Genomic DNA, 16364 nt, shown 5'->3' on the forward strand with positions numbered 1-16364 from the left:
TATGCTCTACTGAAAAAAAAATATGTTACCACAAAAAGCATTATATATTAAACAATGCATTATGGATATGAACCACAGAAATTATCCCGTCTGTATGAATCAATAATTGAACACGTATTACACTGTGGTTAAACATTAATTATTATCGTACGATTGTGTCCTCATTTTGTTATTAAGCGATCAATAACTTATTCACGTTTTATGGATGTGATTGACGACAATAGAAATTGTAATATTTGATTATGTATATTTAACGTATATTATATTCTACATACATTCATATGTATGAAGGTACTAACTGACTCACGCAACTTCGTTTGTAAGTTCTTTAAGTGTGATGCACTTACTTAACATGTATCGTTATATTTCGCTCAATTTACACAATATCTTAAACTTATTTCCACTCATGCGCGAGCTATTTTTTGTAAATATTTTCTTTCCAAAAGTTGTGTGGAAGAGATTGCATTTGCGATAAGACGGCCTTTTGTACTTAGTTTTATTTTATTGTTTTAATTTTCTTAATATCCTTTCTATGTTCGTGCAATAGTGTTATAAATTAAAGAAAAATGTATATTATACAATGTTCGATATTCTTATTCTCACGATTTGAGTATGTGTTTTTACTTTAACAATATTTAACATACCAAGTCTATCTAGTAGTTTTTGTATGTAATTGTATTCAGGGTAAACAACCCTGAATACAATTACTTACAAAAACTACTAACCCCCCTCGGCTTAACATAGGTGTGTTGGATGCTTACTTAGGTAATACATGATATAAACCTTCCGGAAGAAATTTTTAAAACGTACGTTGCTCAGTTTATGATAAGTAAACGGAGCAACTACTAGAGTAGAACAACGATTATTATTTATAATATTTATATATATAAAACTCTATGACAGGCGTGGTCATCCTTTGATTTAAAAAAATACAATCCCTTGGTTATCTTGTCGAATATCTAAAGAAAATGACATTTTATTGAAAAACTAATTATTTGTGTTCACATATATTCACCGTATTTCGTGTGATGACGAAGAATACAATTTATTCCACTGCATATGATAATACTCCGTAAGAGTATAGAAATAAGTAACAAATTAGTATTAAAGAAAACAGCACCAAGAAGTATATATCCTAGACCGGGCCAGTATATTCATAGTAGTAAAACTGTTGCTTCTGAGATAAACCTGCGCCAACTAGTGGAATGATCTGAAAGGAGTGGATAGTCTTGGACAAAAAACAAATTATATCTTGAATAAATTAATATGAAAAAGAAGTAAACTCTTTCAATGCAAATAAGAATTATCAGAATTTACGTACATATGAGCACTAACAATAAAATCATCAGATTGAAAGTAAATGAAAATAAAAGAACTGAAAATAAAATAACTGAAGATACTTAAAAGATGAAAGACAAAGGAACGAATATGTAATGGATCAGTTCCTACACAAACAGCGCTCTCGGTAACTAGCGATTCTTTCCAGAAAACTAAAGAAAATTTAAATATAAGAGTTTTCTTTGTTAAAAATTTAAATACGCTTAGTTTGAATCTAGAGTACTTATATATGTTATTTTAGGTATGCAAATGTAACATTTTATTCATAAAGTATATACATATCTTTTGTGTTTATGTACATAATTGAGGGACGTAAAAATTAGGTTACGCCCGTGTCCATAGAAATGATACGGATATGTATTTATGTGTCATATTTTATGATCATTCATTTAGTCGATGAATACTACAATATAATTATGAATCAGACCAAGCTACGGACTTAATGACTGACCGACAATATCAGAGACAAACAATATTAATCTATTCTCAATTTGACACATACTTTAAAAATAAACAAAAAAGTATATATGCGTATGTTTCAAATACATGGTAGTGTATATAATGTTTTTTATGTATAAGTTTAAAAAACTATTAGTATTATACACTCCTCTGTGTAAACCATAGTGTACGAAATATACTCCTTAATATAATTTGCGTAAAAAGGTGTTCAAAGTTTTTTGGTTCACGTAATATTCAGATTTAACAAATGAGTCATATTGCGTTAAAAGTGTAGGGACATTACATGTATAAAATGAAATCGCTAACTTAGGTACTCATATACCTATATTACACTACGCAATATTTTTCTTAATAAAATAAACTGTTATTAGAATATTGTAACGTCTATTGAAACTTGCTGAATTATGACTTTTTTGTTATTTTTATTTCAGATTGCCTATATATTGTTCCTATTGATGTTTACATATACAGTATTAGTTAAGATGGCGCCGACGCCATCTTGGCCAGAAATATATTCCATATGTTATATATTAACGTTCTTATGTGAGAAAGTAAGAGAAATTATTACGTCCGAACCAGTTGCTATTAGGTAAGTTATAGCACAATATATAAAAATAAGTAATTATACAGTATATATGTTGTTTATATGTATTATTATAAGTTATATCTATATATTATAAACCTTATAACATACAATACTATTTCCTATTTGGTTAGGACTTCTACTCAGTCGCCAACCTAAAAAGTGACCTGAAAATCCATAAATTATAATTATTCATTTAGATACACATTATCTATGAATTAATTTATTACCATGCAATTGCCAAATAAATCGATTTAAATTACATGCATATTTTTATAGTATGCTGCTTAATACATGGATATAATAGTTTTTATTTAATTAAATTTATTTGCAAATTAATTGTAATTGATACATTCTTAATTTTTACTTTAATATATAGACGGGCAAAGGATACTAGATCATACAGCCTGTGCCACTTTCTAAAAAATAATTTGACTACTCACTGATACTTTAAATAATGTTACAAAATATTCTATTGTTTTATTTAGACACTATTTTGGTTTTGGATTTTTCATATATATGATATATGTATTATATTTTATTATATTTGTAATAAAAAAGAATTATTTATAAATAGAAATTAATTAACGTCTCCTAACTTGATAATAGAGAAATTTATTAATAGTTCCCCTTACTTTACTAGTAGAAGTACTCATAGAAGTTAAACTACGAGATATAACTCCCCAATGGCTATTCGAAATAGTAATAAGTTTTAGCCCAACATACTCCTTGTGATCCTCCTTATTGCAAATTCATGCAACTGGGTCACAGCTAAGAAATATAATACTAGTGTATAATTTTCTGAATTTGATTAAAATAAATAAAACCCAGAAATTCAGTCTCCGCTGTTATACAATATCGTATGTTGTTGTATCTTTGGTTTTACAGCACTTGGGGTCAATATATATTAAAATAATGATTTGTTATTTATTAAAATGATGAAGTACTACAGCAGAGAGTGTGATATTATTAAATAGCTTCTGTGATATCAAAGGAGAGAGATGTTAAGACAAATTAGAATAGTAGAGTACATATAGAAAGTACGAAAGTCTGCGTGACCACCCGTATATTAATTTAACTTGGTTTAAGAAATACTTTAATCTTTAACTTGATTTCTATTATATAGGTATAGATTTACGTGGCTGCGTCCACGCATACATCATGTACTGTGGTAATTCAAGAAATAAGTCAGCAATCAACATTGCTAGACAGCTGCCATTTCACTTGTGTCCCACGTCCCATATGTAACAGTTTCTATTTCAATTTATGTGATAGTATTATCAACCTAGCCTTAATCATGATCTATCCATATACCAAAATTCATTAGAATCCATCCAGAAGTAATCACGTAAAATAGTAATAATAACTGTAAAAAATATATGTGGATTATCCATCAATTATTACATATTTCTGCGTTTATAATATAAAAACTGCCAGGACTATGTATTATCATTTACATTGCCAACTAGCTGTTCCCGCGACTTCGACCGCGTGGAATTTAACTTTATTTTGTAAAATAAAAGCAGCCTAAGTTACTCCTTATTACATCAGCTGCCTGGCAAAAAAAAATCGCTCCAGCCATTTCAGAGATTAGCCGGAACAAACAGAACGACAGACAGACAGACAAAAATTATAAAAATTGTTACTTTGGTATATGTACCGTATGTATATTCATATGCATGTAGTAAAAAACGGTTATTTCAATATTACAAACAGACACTCCAATTTTATTTATATGTATAGATTGACATTCACTAAAGTATAAATTTCCATTTCAGACATAAGTTCAGTGTGTGGGCCTGGAATATGTGGAATACATATGATGCAGGATTCATTATATTTTTTCTGGTCGGCCTCACCCTCAGGTTAAGGGCCAGCTCTATGGACGTCGGTAGAGTTATATACTGCGTCGATATCATATATTGGTACTTAAGGATACTGAATATATTGGGAGTTAATAAGTACTTAGGTAACTAATAGATTGTGAATTATTTTGTTTAAATTACAGCGAAAAATAAGCGGAGAGATTTGTTTATTTGTAATGTATAAACTCAATGTATATTAAACGTATTTAAACAATTTTATTTATAAAAAACTATATTAGATACAAATATAAAATTAGCCTCTAGATTTTAATATATTTTGTGTTTCAATTTATTTGTTCATGTAATATTATTCGTGTCTAGAGGTGATGGTAATTTAACTTATTTCCATTCTGTCTGTATACAACTTATTTGCTTTTCCACCAAAAACAGCATTTGCTCTTGTATTACCTAGTTACAGATTTAAATAATAAAAGAAAGAACTATTTATTTATATACTTACTTTTATATATTTATATTATTTAAATATGTAACTGTATCATCTATATTCCAGTAGATAATATAGTTTTTATAAATTAAATAATTTTAACGAAAGACAGTAATAAAAAAATCATATTTAGGGTACGTCCGTCACACGTACGTGCGTCACATTTTCCCCGTTATTGTAATATTTCATTACAGCTCCGGTCCTATTGATCGTAGCGTGATGTTATTTAGCCTATAGACTTCCACGATGAACAGGATATCCAACACTAAAAGAATTTTCAAAATCTGATCAGTAGTACTGAAGATTTCATTACCCGAACATCCAAACTGACAAATTTTACCTCATAATAATATTAGTATAGATGACGACATCGACGACATGGGACCATTGGAAACATCTCATATTTTTACTGGTTGTAGGTTCAATCCCCGCACAATACAAACGTTTATATTTATGATTCATGAGTATGTCTCTTTACATATTAACACAAGTACAAGTTCTTCATTTTTTATTAATAACTACGCCATTTTGTCATTATCCAAAAGCTAGATATCTGTTATGTTTATTACGTTTTCTTAGAATATTTCTGTTTTAATTAACTTGAGACTTCTACAAAGGTAACATTTTATGGAAGAAAAATAAGTTAAATCTCAGTTGCAGAAAATCAAGTTCAGACTTGTGTAGAAATATAATTATGTACTTAAAAGAGAATTTAATATTTTCTTTACAATGTATATGTATTAGTGTATATTGTCCACTGTTTGCCAGACTCGGCAGCTTTGTACTAATGAATTTATATAATAAAAAAAATATCTAATCTTGTATCTCAAGACATATTGCATAAATATGAGTACAGGTCACAATTATTTTAATCATAAAAATTATAACGAATAATCTTTTCATTCTCGATAAAAATGTTTTTACAACAAAAAAAAGGATCAACAAGAGACTTAGATCAACAAGAGAATTATCATCATTGAGCCATATTCCCATTACCATCCAAATCTCTCCAATTTCTATCTATATATATATATATATATATATATATATATATATATATCATTAATTAAGTCGTTAAGTTTTAATACCCAACAAATACCAAATCTCTTTCGCCTTTAAATTAGGTTTTATTAACAAATATACATGATTTTGTCTTTCAATTACATAAATGTAATATATATTCTGTTGACAGGTCCTCTAGTCACGATGATGGGTAAGATGGTAAAGAATATGATATACTTCGTGGTGCTATTACTCGTGGTGCTTATGTCGTTTGGTGTGGCGCGGCAGGCCATACTCTATCCTGATAAGGACGCTAGCTGGTATCTCATTAGGGAGGTATGTATATCCACCTAACTTACTTGTAACGATCTATATTTTATCTCTCATATAATATGTACCGTTCGTTTAGAAAGAAAGTAAAACTTACGAGGTCATATCGAGTCCCGAATTACGAATTAAGTCCGAATTACGATAAACGAAATGCATTTTTTATGGATATCTAGCTGCATTGAAATTGAAATTATTTTAACAGATGTTCAGGTATAGACATGTATGTATCAGTCACTAGTTGTATGTGATGAAGAATCACGTTCACTAGCAGAATATTATAAGGCAATACTAATGGACAAACTTAATAGTGTTTGGTTTTAAGATACTGCCTCTTTTTTTAATGATTCCGTATTTGTTCCCTACATATTTTAAATCTTTGAAATATATATTACATAAAATAATACTAGTTTTAGTACATACCATCAAATTGCTAATATTTAGCGAAAAGAGTAAATGCAACAATTAAATTAAATAGTTTTTATACCTTTAATATAAATATCAGTGGTCTCTTAACTGTCAAACTTTTAAACCAAGAAGAGCTTAGTGTGCGAGCCGATGGCCACTATATATATGGCAAAATATGGATATTTTATCTTATTATTACACACACACTTACGACGATAACCATAATCATTGAATCCATTGTTTAAAAAACTAACCATTGGTCAATTCTTCCATTACTAACATTTGCAGGTATTCTTCCAACCATACTTCATGCTGTACGGTGAGGTATTCGCCGAGCAAATGGCTCCTCCATGTGGGCTCCCAGGCCTCGAGGAGTGTCGGGTCGGACACTGGGTCCCGCCCGTCGTCATGAGCGTATACCTCCTCATTGCGAACATATTACTCGTTAACCTTCTCATAGCCGTGTTCAATAACATCTTTATAGAAGTCAACGGAGTGTCGCATCAGGTTTGCGGCTACCGACACATTAGTAGTCTCAATGTTGTAATTTTGGTTTGCTGGCCTGTTGCGAGATTTTACCTGCATTGGATTCTATAGTATCATTGTGGGTACCTATAGTTATAGATTATTAGTTAGATTTCTTATTATTTATATTTATTTTATTTATATATTGTTCAATTATAAGTAGATTTGATTTGTAGATATCATGGTTGTCTATTTTTGTTTTAAATTTTATTTCTTTTATTTTTTTGTTGAATCGGGGAACGTTCTTTGTAGGTGTTCTTCCAGCCATACTTCATGTTGTACGGTGAAGTGTTCGCCCCGGACATCGATCCCGATTGTGGCCTGGACATCAGCGATAGGAAGTGTGTCACGGGCCGATGGATAACACCTATTGCCATGACGATATACCTGCTCGTCGCCAACATATTGCTTATAAACCTACTCATTGCAGTATTTAACAATATATTTAACGAAGTCAATGAAATCTCGCATCAGGTTTTGTTATTTTCTTTTGCTTTTATTATTTTTTATTTTAGTTTGTTGTTGTGGCAGAATTCTCCAATTATTTTCTGTCAATTTTGAATTTTGTTTACATTTATAACAAAAAGTATTTTCAAGTCATTTATAATGTTCTTTTATTATAGGATTAAGAAAATTTCTTATCTCTATTACTGTTTGAGAATTCTGTCAGAAAGTTCTACAAAAGTACGATTTTAATGAAACGCTTATTATAACGTTAATCTTGTGTTAATGATGTTGTAATGAAGTAAAGCTATTTGCCATTTGAAGTAAATATCCTAATTGTAATTCAACTGACGCCCGCTCAAGAATGGTCATTAAATTTTTAGCACCTTGTTACCGTGAGTGCTTGTTTATTATTTCAGTGGCTTTTAAGCTTCAGTATATTTTAGATTTATGTGTTTATTTAGAATGTTGTTATGCTATGGATACTATATAACCGTTATCGCATGAAATTTATGTATACTATTTGTAATATTATAAATAAGTGATTATAAAGATATTTAATATTTATTTCATAAGAAAGAAGAATATATTAATGTTTCCCGAAAATACTAAAAGGGATAAACAGATACATTTATAATATTAACTAACTATTAACATAACCACATTTCGCAGCGAATATTTAAATGTGGCTGAAGGCAAGGTTGCCGTCGTATTTCAAATTAGTCGGTGTTTGCTATTAGCAGAGAAGTAGTTAGAAATTTAAACTTACATACAATCATATTGGTTTGCCAAATATGATTTCACGACCATTAGTTTGGTAAAGTAGATTTCATAGATTTTTTTATTTTCAAAATAGGTATTTTTTCAAAGTTAAAATTTCGTTTTTGTTATACCTGCCTATGACACAACACCGAAAATAACACTCACCAACTTCTCAGGTATGGATGTTCCAAAGGTTCACTGTGGTGATGGAGTATGAGCAAAAGCCGGTACTTCCACCACCCTTGATCATCTTCTGCCACATATACGCGACTTGTAAGTGGGTGACCAGGAATGTTTCACACAAACGTTTCCAGTATGACAATGGACTGAAGCTGTTCCTTGAAAAGGAGGATATGGAGCGGCTGTATGACTTCGAGGAGGAGTGCGTCGAAGGGTATTTTAGGGAACAAGTAAGTTTAGAAGTTAGCACTTTATCAACTCTAAAAATATCACCCTCAGGCGCGTGGCATCCGCTTACTCTAAGAAGACCACTCTAATTGCGACCTAGTTCTTGTTTGAATAATTTTTGTTTCTGAATAAAGAACTGTATCTCTATTTGTACTAAGTACAAAATTTGTATAACCGTTGGGCGATAATAATAATAATACTCATATAAACTAAAAAAATATAACTTGTTTATGCTGTATACATAAATGACAAGCTTATTTATAATTGTACTATTTAGTAATGCATATATTGCTATTTATATACAATCTAGTACTTTTGGGTACTTTTCTTCACGTTAATATCTAATGTGATCTGTACCTATAAAAATATATTTATGTATTTCCCAAGTTCTTATATTAATCAATACTTTCAGGAAGTAAAATTATCTAATTCTATAGAGGAAAGAGTAAGAAATACAACTGATAAAGTAGAACATATCACGACCAAAATGGAAGACTTAAATCAGAAAGCTAATTGCCAAATACAATCAATACAGGTAAACATACTAAACCATATTGTAGGTTAGACACTGATGATTTTCCTTTATCTATACATATAAATAAACTTGGAGTGTTTGTTATATTGAAATAACCGTTTTTTACTGCAGGCATATGAATATAAATAAGGATTATACACCATATTATTTTGGTAAAGAATGTTATCATTCTTTACAATTTTTGTCTGTCTGTTTGTTCCGGCTAATCTCTAAAATGGCTTTACTTTTTTTGGCAGGTAGTTGATGTAAGGAGTAACTTAGGCGACTTTTATTTTAGAAAAATAAAGTTATATTCGCGGGTATAGCTAGTATTTAATATAATTATAGATAAGTATATTTATAATCTATCGATCCTTTTGGAAAAACTTCAAAAGATCGTCCTCCCGATGGAGGATTGACGAATGTGGGATTCTTACCCACTAAAATCCATATGGTGACTTTACCATGAGCGCCATTACCGCAATCAGTTACATTAGCATCACTATCTGCTGTGGCTGTGTCGATATTAGCCTGCTCTACACATCGGTTACAGTAACCTAAGTGATAAAATTTAATGAACAAACATGACTTTCATAACTAGAAGAATATGTTAGTGCAAAAATAGAACATATCCCTTTTATTATTGAGCAGAGTTCGAAGCGCAGAGCGATCTTGTAGATCAGATTTGCACTCTTTGTGACAATACTCCTCCGAAACGTTTTGAGCGATCGAACCAAAATTTCAATGAAGGTCGACATTCGGGCCTCCATTGTTTACCACTTAAAAAAATTCCGATCGGTCAAGCATAAGTTTTTAAGAATAAACGGGCTCCGCTCGATATTTAACATGGTGTGTAAACAACACACTGGTAACAAACTTAGTGTATTCTGTCTTTTATGTAACTGAAATAGTAAACAAACATAGTAAGCTTTCGGCCTACATGATGATAAATGGTGACTGACCTATAAACAAATAAACAATAGTCACATTACCATACGACGTGATACTCATCATATGTACCCATTCCATTACACTTGTATAAAAAATAAGTTGCATGTTTGGATGATATGAAATTTTGGATAATTTTGTTTATTTATATGGACAATTAAATGGAAAGAAGGTCAGAGAATAGAAATTTATTGAAGAGTGTCTCGAGAAGTAAAGTAAATAAAAATTGAACAGGAATAGAACCCGCAAACTTTAATATAAATTTAGAATTATTTGATTAGCCAATTATAACAAAATACAAATTTCTTTTGCAGAGTGTAGAATTTAGGTTAAGGAAGTTAGAAGATACTGCAGAACAGACTATGAACCATTTAGCTGTCATACATCGGTTCATGGCCACCCATCCATCTCTTGTAAATAGAGGTTCCACAGACACCCTGGGACCACCACCACCATTGACCTTCCAATCTGCAGGCAGCAGACTTAGAACTGCTAGCGACAGATCTGAGGTATAATATTCTAATACTTTCTAAATATTTTTTTCATTATACGGAGACTCGATTTCCAATACCCTTTATTTTATATGATGTTTTAATGGGTAATCTAACTTAAATATAGTTTATATGTAAGCATTTAGATATATATTACAATGTTGTAACTCTACTGAAACTAGTTTTTAAATCACTCACTATTGCCTCATTCTGTATTTGCAAAACAAATAAATATATATTATTACTATTATACAATTTCAATTATTAATTTATTAACATCTAAACTCCATTTTTTTTAAACACTGATTTTATAGAATGAATTCTTATTGACAATATCACTATAGTTTTTGTGTTAGTAATTCAGTAGGTAGTGTTCAAGTTATCTACTAATATTAAAAGGAAAAAAGTATCTAGTTATCTAGATGTTTGATACGAAGTTTATTACTAACTTCCGTAACATATACTGTTTCTTCTTAACAAGATCAAGTTTGTCTTCAGTTTAATGCTCCAGTTAAATGAAAATACCTTCAAAGAAAAAGTAAATTCTTTCATTTTTAATACAACATAGAATTCATTTAATATACCTACTTCTAATAAATAAAAGGAATCACAATTTCCCGATTTGGTCCGTTGCACGAATTTATTTAGCGTCGTTTTATTAACTGGACATCTGTTTCATTTTATAACAATAATACGCATTTTGTCTCCTAAATAATATTACTTTAAAGTGTAATTCGATGTTTTAAACTCTTAAGTATGCTTCAAAACTTACTAATGTTTCAACACTTCCCATTTCGGCATGATTTTATCAATTATCGATGTCTTATGTCTCATTATACATTATATGTTTTGTGTACTTTATAGATTGCCAACATTTATCGTTTGTTTTTTGACACTCAGACAATGAATTGACCATTATTAGTTAACAATTTGTAATGGTTAATTCATTGTATTATTTTAATATTACAAATTAACAAGATATCTTATTAATATTGGATGAAAGGTATAAATTTTGGCAAATTATCTCAGCTTCATTCGAAAACGTGACATCATTAGGAGAGAATACATTACACTTGAATACATTCTACTTTAAACTCACAAGTTCAGCTCAACATTGTCAAAGTAGAACAAATTCAATATTTTCATTGAAAGCAGCATTTGCTTTTATAAGTGACTCCTTTATGTCTCCGTTTGCACTTTGCGCACGTTGGCTACGTTTTCACTCGATGAGATGCAAATTGAACCCTTTATAAATTTCAAATGCGCAACTCGGTGAGATTTTAATAGAATACAAATAAATATTTACTCTAATGCGCTATATACATTTTCTATGATGCAAACCAGTATTTAATATTTTCAGTTAATACCTAAAACATTTATATTTCGTAATGTAATTTACAATTTATTTCTGTTCATTCACAATTACGTTCCATTAAATTGAAGCAATATATTTACCTATAACTCGAATTAATCTATTGTAAAAGCATGATTGTGCATAATGCATGTAAATTTTGTACGTGAGTGTAGAATAATTAAATTCGAACTTGACCTACATTTTCTTTGAACACGAAACATCTGGAAGCAAGACAAAGCTTATTAAAGGTACTGTTTCACTCCTGACGATGTCACAGCTACGAATGACCTCCATCTAGAAGTGTCGCTATAGCCTCATTCACTAGGCCAATATTATAAGTCGATTATTTAGTATCAATTGAATAATAGTATAATCCACCATTATTTCAAATTTCAATAAATTCAGATTTGTATGAAATGTGTTTATAACTATGAAAAATTTGACAATATTTCAATTAGCTATTTATAACTGTAAAGTCATAGGTTGTCGCAAACTACTTTCTAAAGATAATAATATCAGACATATTCTCGCGCCAATTGCAATATTTTTTTTTTTTTAAGAAGCTATGAATTTTATTAGCACTCCATATAACCTACTTGCATAGTACAAGTTGTATAGTTCGTTCACAACCAACACGCGTTACTTAAAACTAAGCAATTTTGTATAAAATCGTTAGCATACATTAGCTTAGAATTACATTATAATACTATTACAAATGCGTGTTATTAACTTACTAACAGTAAGAGCAGTAGTTGGCTACTTGACACAATTTAGAGGTTATCTTAAAAGCAGTGCCTACTTACTTACGTAGTATTTATTTGCTAACAAGAATATACTAAAGAATCGACTAATCTGTAAGCCAGTGAACTAGGCTTACAATGGTGACACACAGGTGCTGTCGGATAGTGACACGGGCGCGGCCCGCTTCGCCGTCCGCCCTGTGCAAGAGGAGGACGAACACGACTCCCAGCCCTCCGACGTAAGCCCCTCCATCCGATATGACTCCGCGTTGACGCTGCCTAAACGAAATTATCTCTTTACGCTCTTTACGCCTCTCTTGATTTTCCTTAAGTAAAGGACAATGTCGAAATTTATTGAGCTCCCGAGAAGTAATGTTACTTAACGTCGACGCTGTATACGTGATAGCGCTCATTTCACTTTGTCGTATATTTTAGACAATGTAGTTTGTTGTAGAAAGCGATTTTGATATAAACATTTTTATTGAGATGATATCTTAAGTATACAAATACAATATAAAAATTTATATTATAAAATTTCAGCTTTATAGTAAAAAAATATTGTCTTCCATACACGCGTATGAAGTGACGAGGATAAGCAGTTTTAAATAAGTTTTGGCAGATGTGTGAACTGTATAAGAGATTATAATATGCCCAAATGAAAAATGAAGCCCGATATTAGGTATACCACTTAGCTAGGGGAGATGAAGATATACTGCATCGACCTCATACAAAGGATACAAAGTAGAGGCAATGATGATATAAGTTTCGACATTATCCCTATAATGTACAATTTCTCCGCGAGTTTGGGCAGTAAAACGCGGCTTTGTTTTATCTTAATATAAGTTGACTGAAAACATTGTAGAATTTTCCACATAATGGCCGTTAGAACGTGGAACGGTCCAGCTACGAATGGTCCGGCGACAAAACCATCCAACTATTTCCACAAAGTGCTTTATGTATCGTGTGAGACAGCATAATTTCCGAAACACACAATCTGGTCCTATAGTGAAATACTTCGGGTCACAAAATTTTCTTTTCCCGTCACTTACACGTCAAATTATGTGCATGTAACAATATTACAATCTACCTTTCTCATGTTCACTTTTTCTAATCATACTGTGACGTCACTTTGTTTCAATATCACTCCACTTTAAAATTTATCTTTTTTGTTATCAGTCTTACGCATCCACATTTTAATGTACACTTAACTTTTTGATGTGAAACTTCTTTACGAATGACATACAATTCTCATATTAAGTTTAAGAAAATATTTTTACACGTGACGAGTTATTACATGCGATTTGCTTTAAGAAATAAGTAGAGATGCATATAGATATAGAGCTATATAAAGAAGAAGTTTCACCTTTATTTGTCTCTCTCTCATTGTGCCACACACTTTTTATGCTTAGGCACACTCTGTTAATGTACAAGCTTTCACTATTACTAATGTTGCGACTGAAATTACTGCTATACACGCTAATAGTCCAATTTTCATCTATAGTCCTATTATCTTTAGATCTACATTAGTGGTTTCAGAGAATGGAAGAGTTCAATATTAAATATTTTTTATTTTCCATCCAGGATGAACTTGTACAATCAGGTCCTGAAACTGGCCCACAGAAGGAACCTGAAGCTGACTCAGTTTCTACGTCGTCAGGTGGTAGTGTGGCTGTTCCAGATGTAACTGTAATTAGACCTCAACCACCTATCACACCAGCAAGACAACGTTCCTCAGATAGCAATAGAACAGAGCCCAGTGATGAAAAGAAAGGTATAGAAAAAATTAAACGTAATACTATTTACAAGTTTTCAGCCGCCAGCAAGGATTATTATACTGTAGATATACTAGATATTATAAAGTAGCATTTTCATTGCTCGATCAAATTACAATATCAGAATTTATAAACAGTTTATTAGCATTACTATTGCATCTTCATTAAAGTTCGGACAAAATTATTATTCCTTTATGATTGATACAACTGAATAGCTATGTCAATAATTTCTGTTTTAACTATGTTTTTACGACGATCTTTTATTAACTATTTTTAATTTATTAATTTTTTTCTATTATTATTTATATACTTCCTTGAAATATACACAATATAAAAGTATTTCTTGTTTGGTTAATGGTTCTTATTTAAAAATCTAATTAAAAACGGTCATTATACGTCTTACAAATTTCTTGCAAAATAACTTATAATTGTTACACCTCTATAATGTAGTGCCATCATCGACCGATGACGCCTTCCTGCCAGAAGTACCCGAAATGCCGTCAGATCTTCAAAGCCTGCGTCCTCGCACCACCTCTGCCGGTACTCGACGTACTGCTAATACTAGACGGTAAGCATCAATTAACATTTGGCTATTCTCTACATAAGGGATTCCAAACACGATAACGCAATCAATAAAAATATTTTGGATAGGTATGTCAAATATATAAGGTACATTTTGCTAATCTTGTAAATGGGAACATGTAGCATTTAAGGGAACTTACTACATCACCTTTTAAAACTCAGCTCTTTTAGGATACACCACTTGTAGATATCATCAAAGTAAAATTTTGAATAGGGATATTGGAAGTTTCATTTTGTAACAATATATTCAACTTTCTTTTTATTACCAGCTTTATGTTTAGCAAAGCAATTTGTGAAAAAGGAAAAATTAAGTACTCGATTTTCATCATTCTTGTAAAATTATACACCACCGCTATAAGAAAAGTAGTCGAGTCGATTCATCTTTCCCTGACCCTTATAGAATTATTTAGGGCCAACGCATTATATTTTCCGCCCCGTCATTTCCATGTTCACCCTGCTCTCATATAAGCATCTACTACACAATACATTCATCTTCTATATTCAGAACTATCTTTAAAACGTGACTTTCATTCTACCGTACAGAGAAAATAATTTTCCAAGTTTCTTTTGGGATGGTATTACTTTCTTCACATGTATTTTTTTTATCTTGTTCTTCATTACATTATGCATGTATTCTGTAGAGTTGTATTTTACTTGCAAATACTCTCCAATATTCAACTATTCAAGCCTCGTTCATACTATAAAAAGATACATATTAATACTATGTGTATTGTGTATTGATTATCTACTGAATAACATAGGTAAGTAAAATTACAAAAAGTTGTTTAGTTCGTAGTTGTGTAGTTCGATAGTTTCATTTCCTTATTCTTCAAAAATATTAGTTACATATCTCCGAAATATGGTGTACAACATAAAGAATCTTTAATATTCGAGTTTTAGCCAATTATTGCCATAAGATTGAAAATGATTTAAAAACTGAAAGGTGATGGAATAAGTATCTACCAAATCTATACTAAACATAAGCTGAACTTTCTAGACCAAAACATAAAGGAAAATTTACAAATCTATAAGTGCAATTGCGATATTCTTATATTACTTGTTTAGTCTTTATAAATATTCAAATGACATACATGTGGTTCATAAGTATTGTTGATGTTCATTAAGCATGGACGCTAAATCATTTTATTATACGTTGTCTTCGAATAAGAATACTACTGGATATCTACTGCCTTATTAACGTCTCATCTACGAATTAGCCAAATTATTGGACTCGGACACTATAGCCTCATCTGTGAGAAGTCCTGTAATTGATCTCACGGATGGGGCGTTAATGACATTTTGATAGCTAACAATTGAAAAGTTATGGAACATAGGTAACAAATGTTAATTATAACAGATTAAAGTCCTTTTTACTAGTTTGCCTGTGACTGATCTGA

At 30.8% G+C, this 16364-nt stretch overlaps 1 protein-coding gene across 1 annotated transcript in view; it reads left to right on the forward strand.

The window, feature by feature from the left end:
- Positions 1 to 16364, forward strand: part of LOC131852393 (transient receptor potential cation channel trpm) — a 118557-nt gene that overhangs the window by 93524 nt on the left and 8669 nt on the right. The window contains exons 17-26 of the mRNA XM_059203068.1: positions 2229 to 2386; positions 4159 to 4349; positions 5883 to 6028; positions 7205 to 7426; positions 8335 to 8568; positions 8979 to 9101; positions 10343 to 10537; positions 12766 to 12852; positions 14195 to 14384; positions 14836 to 14953. Coding sequence (XP_059059051.1) covers positions 2229 to 2386; positions 4159 to 4349; positions 5883 to 6028; positions 7205 to 7426; positions 8335 to 8568; positions 8979 to 9101; positions 10343 to 10537; positions 12766 to 12852; positions 14195 to 14384; positions 14836 to 14953 — 1664 coding nt within the window. The remainder of the gene's footprint in view (positions 1 to 2228; positions 2387 to 4158; positions 4350 to 5882; positions 6029 to 7204; positions 7427 to 8334; positions 8569 to 8978; positions 9102 to 10342; positions 10538 to 12765; positions 12853 to 14194; positions 14385 to 14835; positions 14954 to 16364) is intronic.

Source organism: Achroia grisella, unplaced genomic scaffold (genome assembly GCF_030625045.1).
Source record: "Achroia grisella isolate CSIRO2021 unplaced genomic scaffold, CSIRO_AGI_Agris_v1 utg848, whole genome shotgun sequence".
In the NCBI taxonomy this organism is placed as follows: domain Eukaryota; kingdom Metazoa; phylum Arthropoda; class Insecta; order Lepidoptera; family Pyralidae; genus Achroia; species Achroia grisella.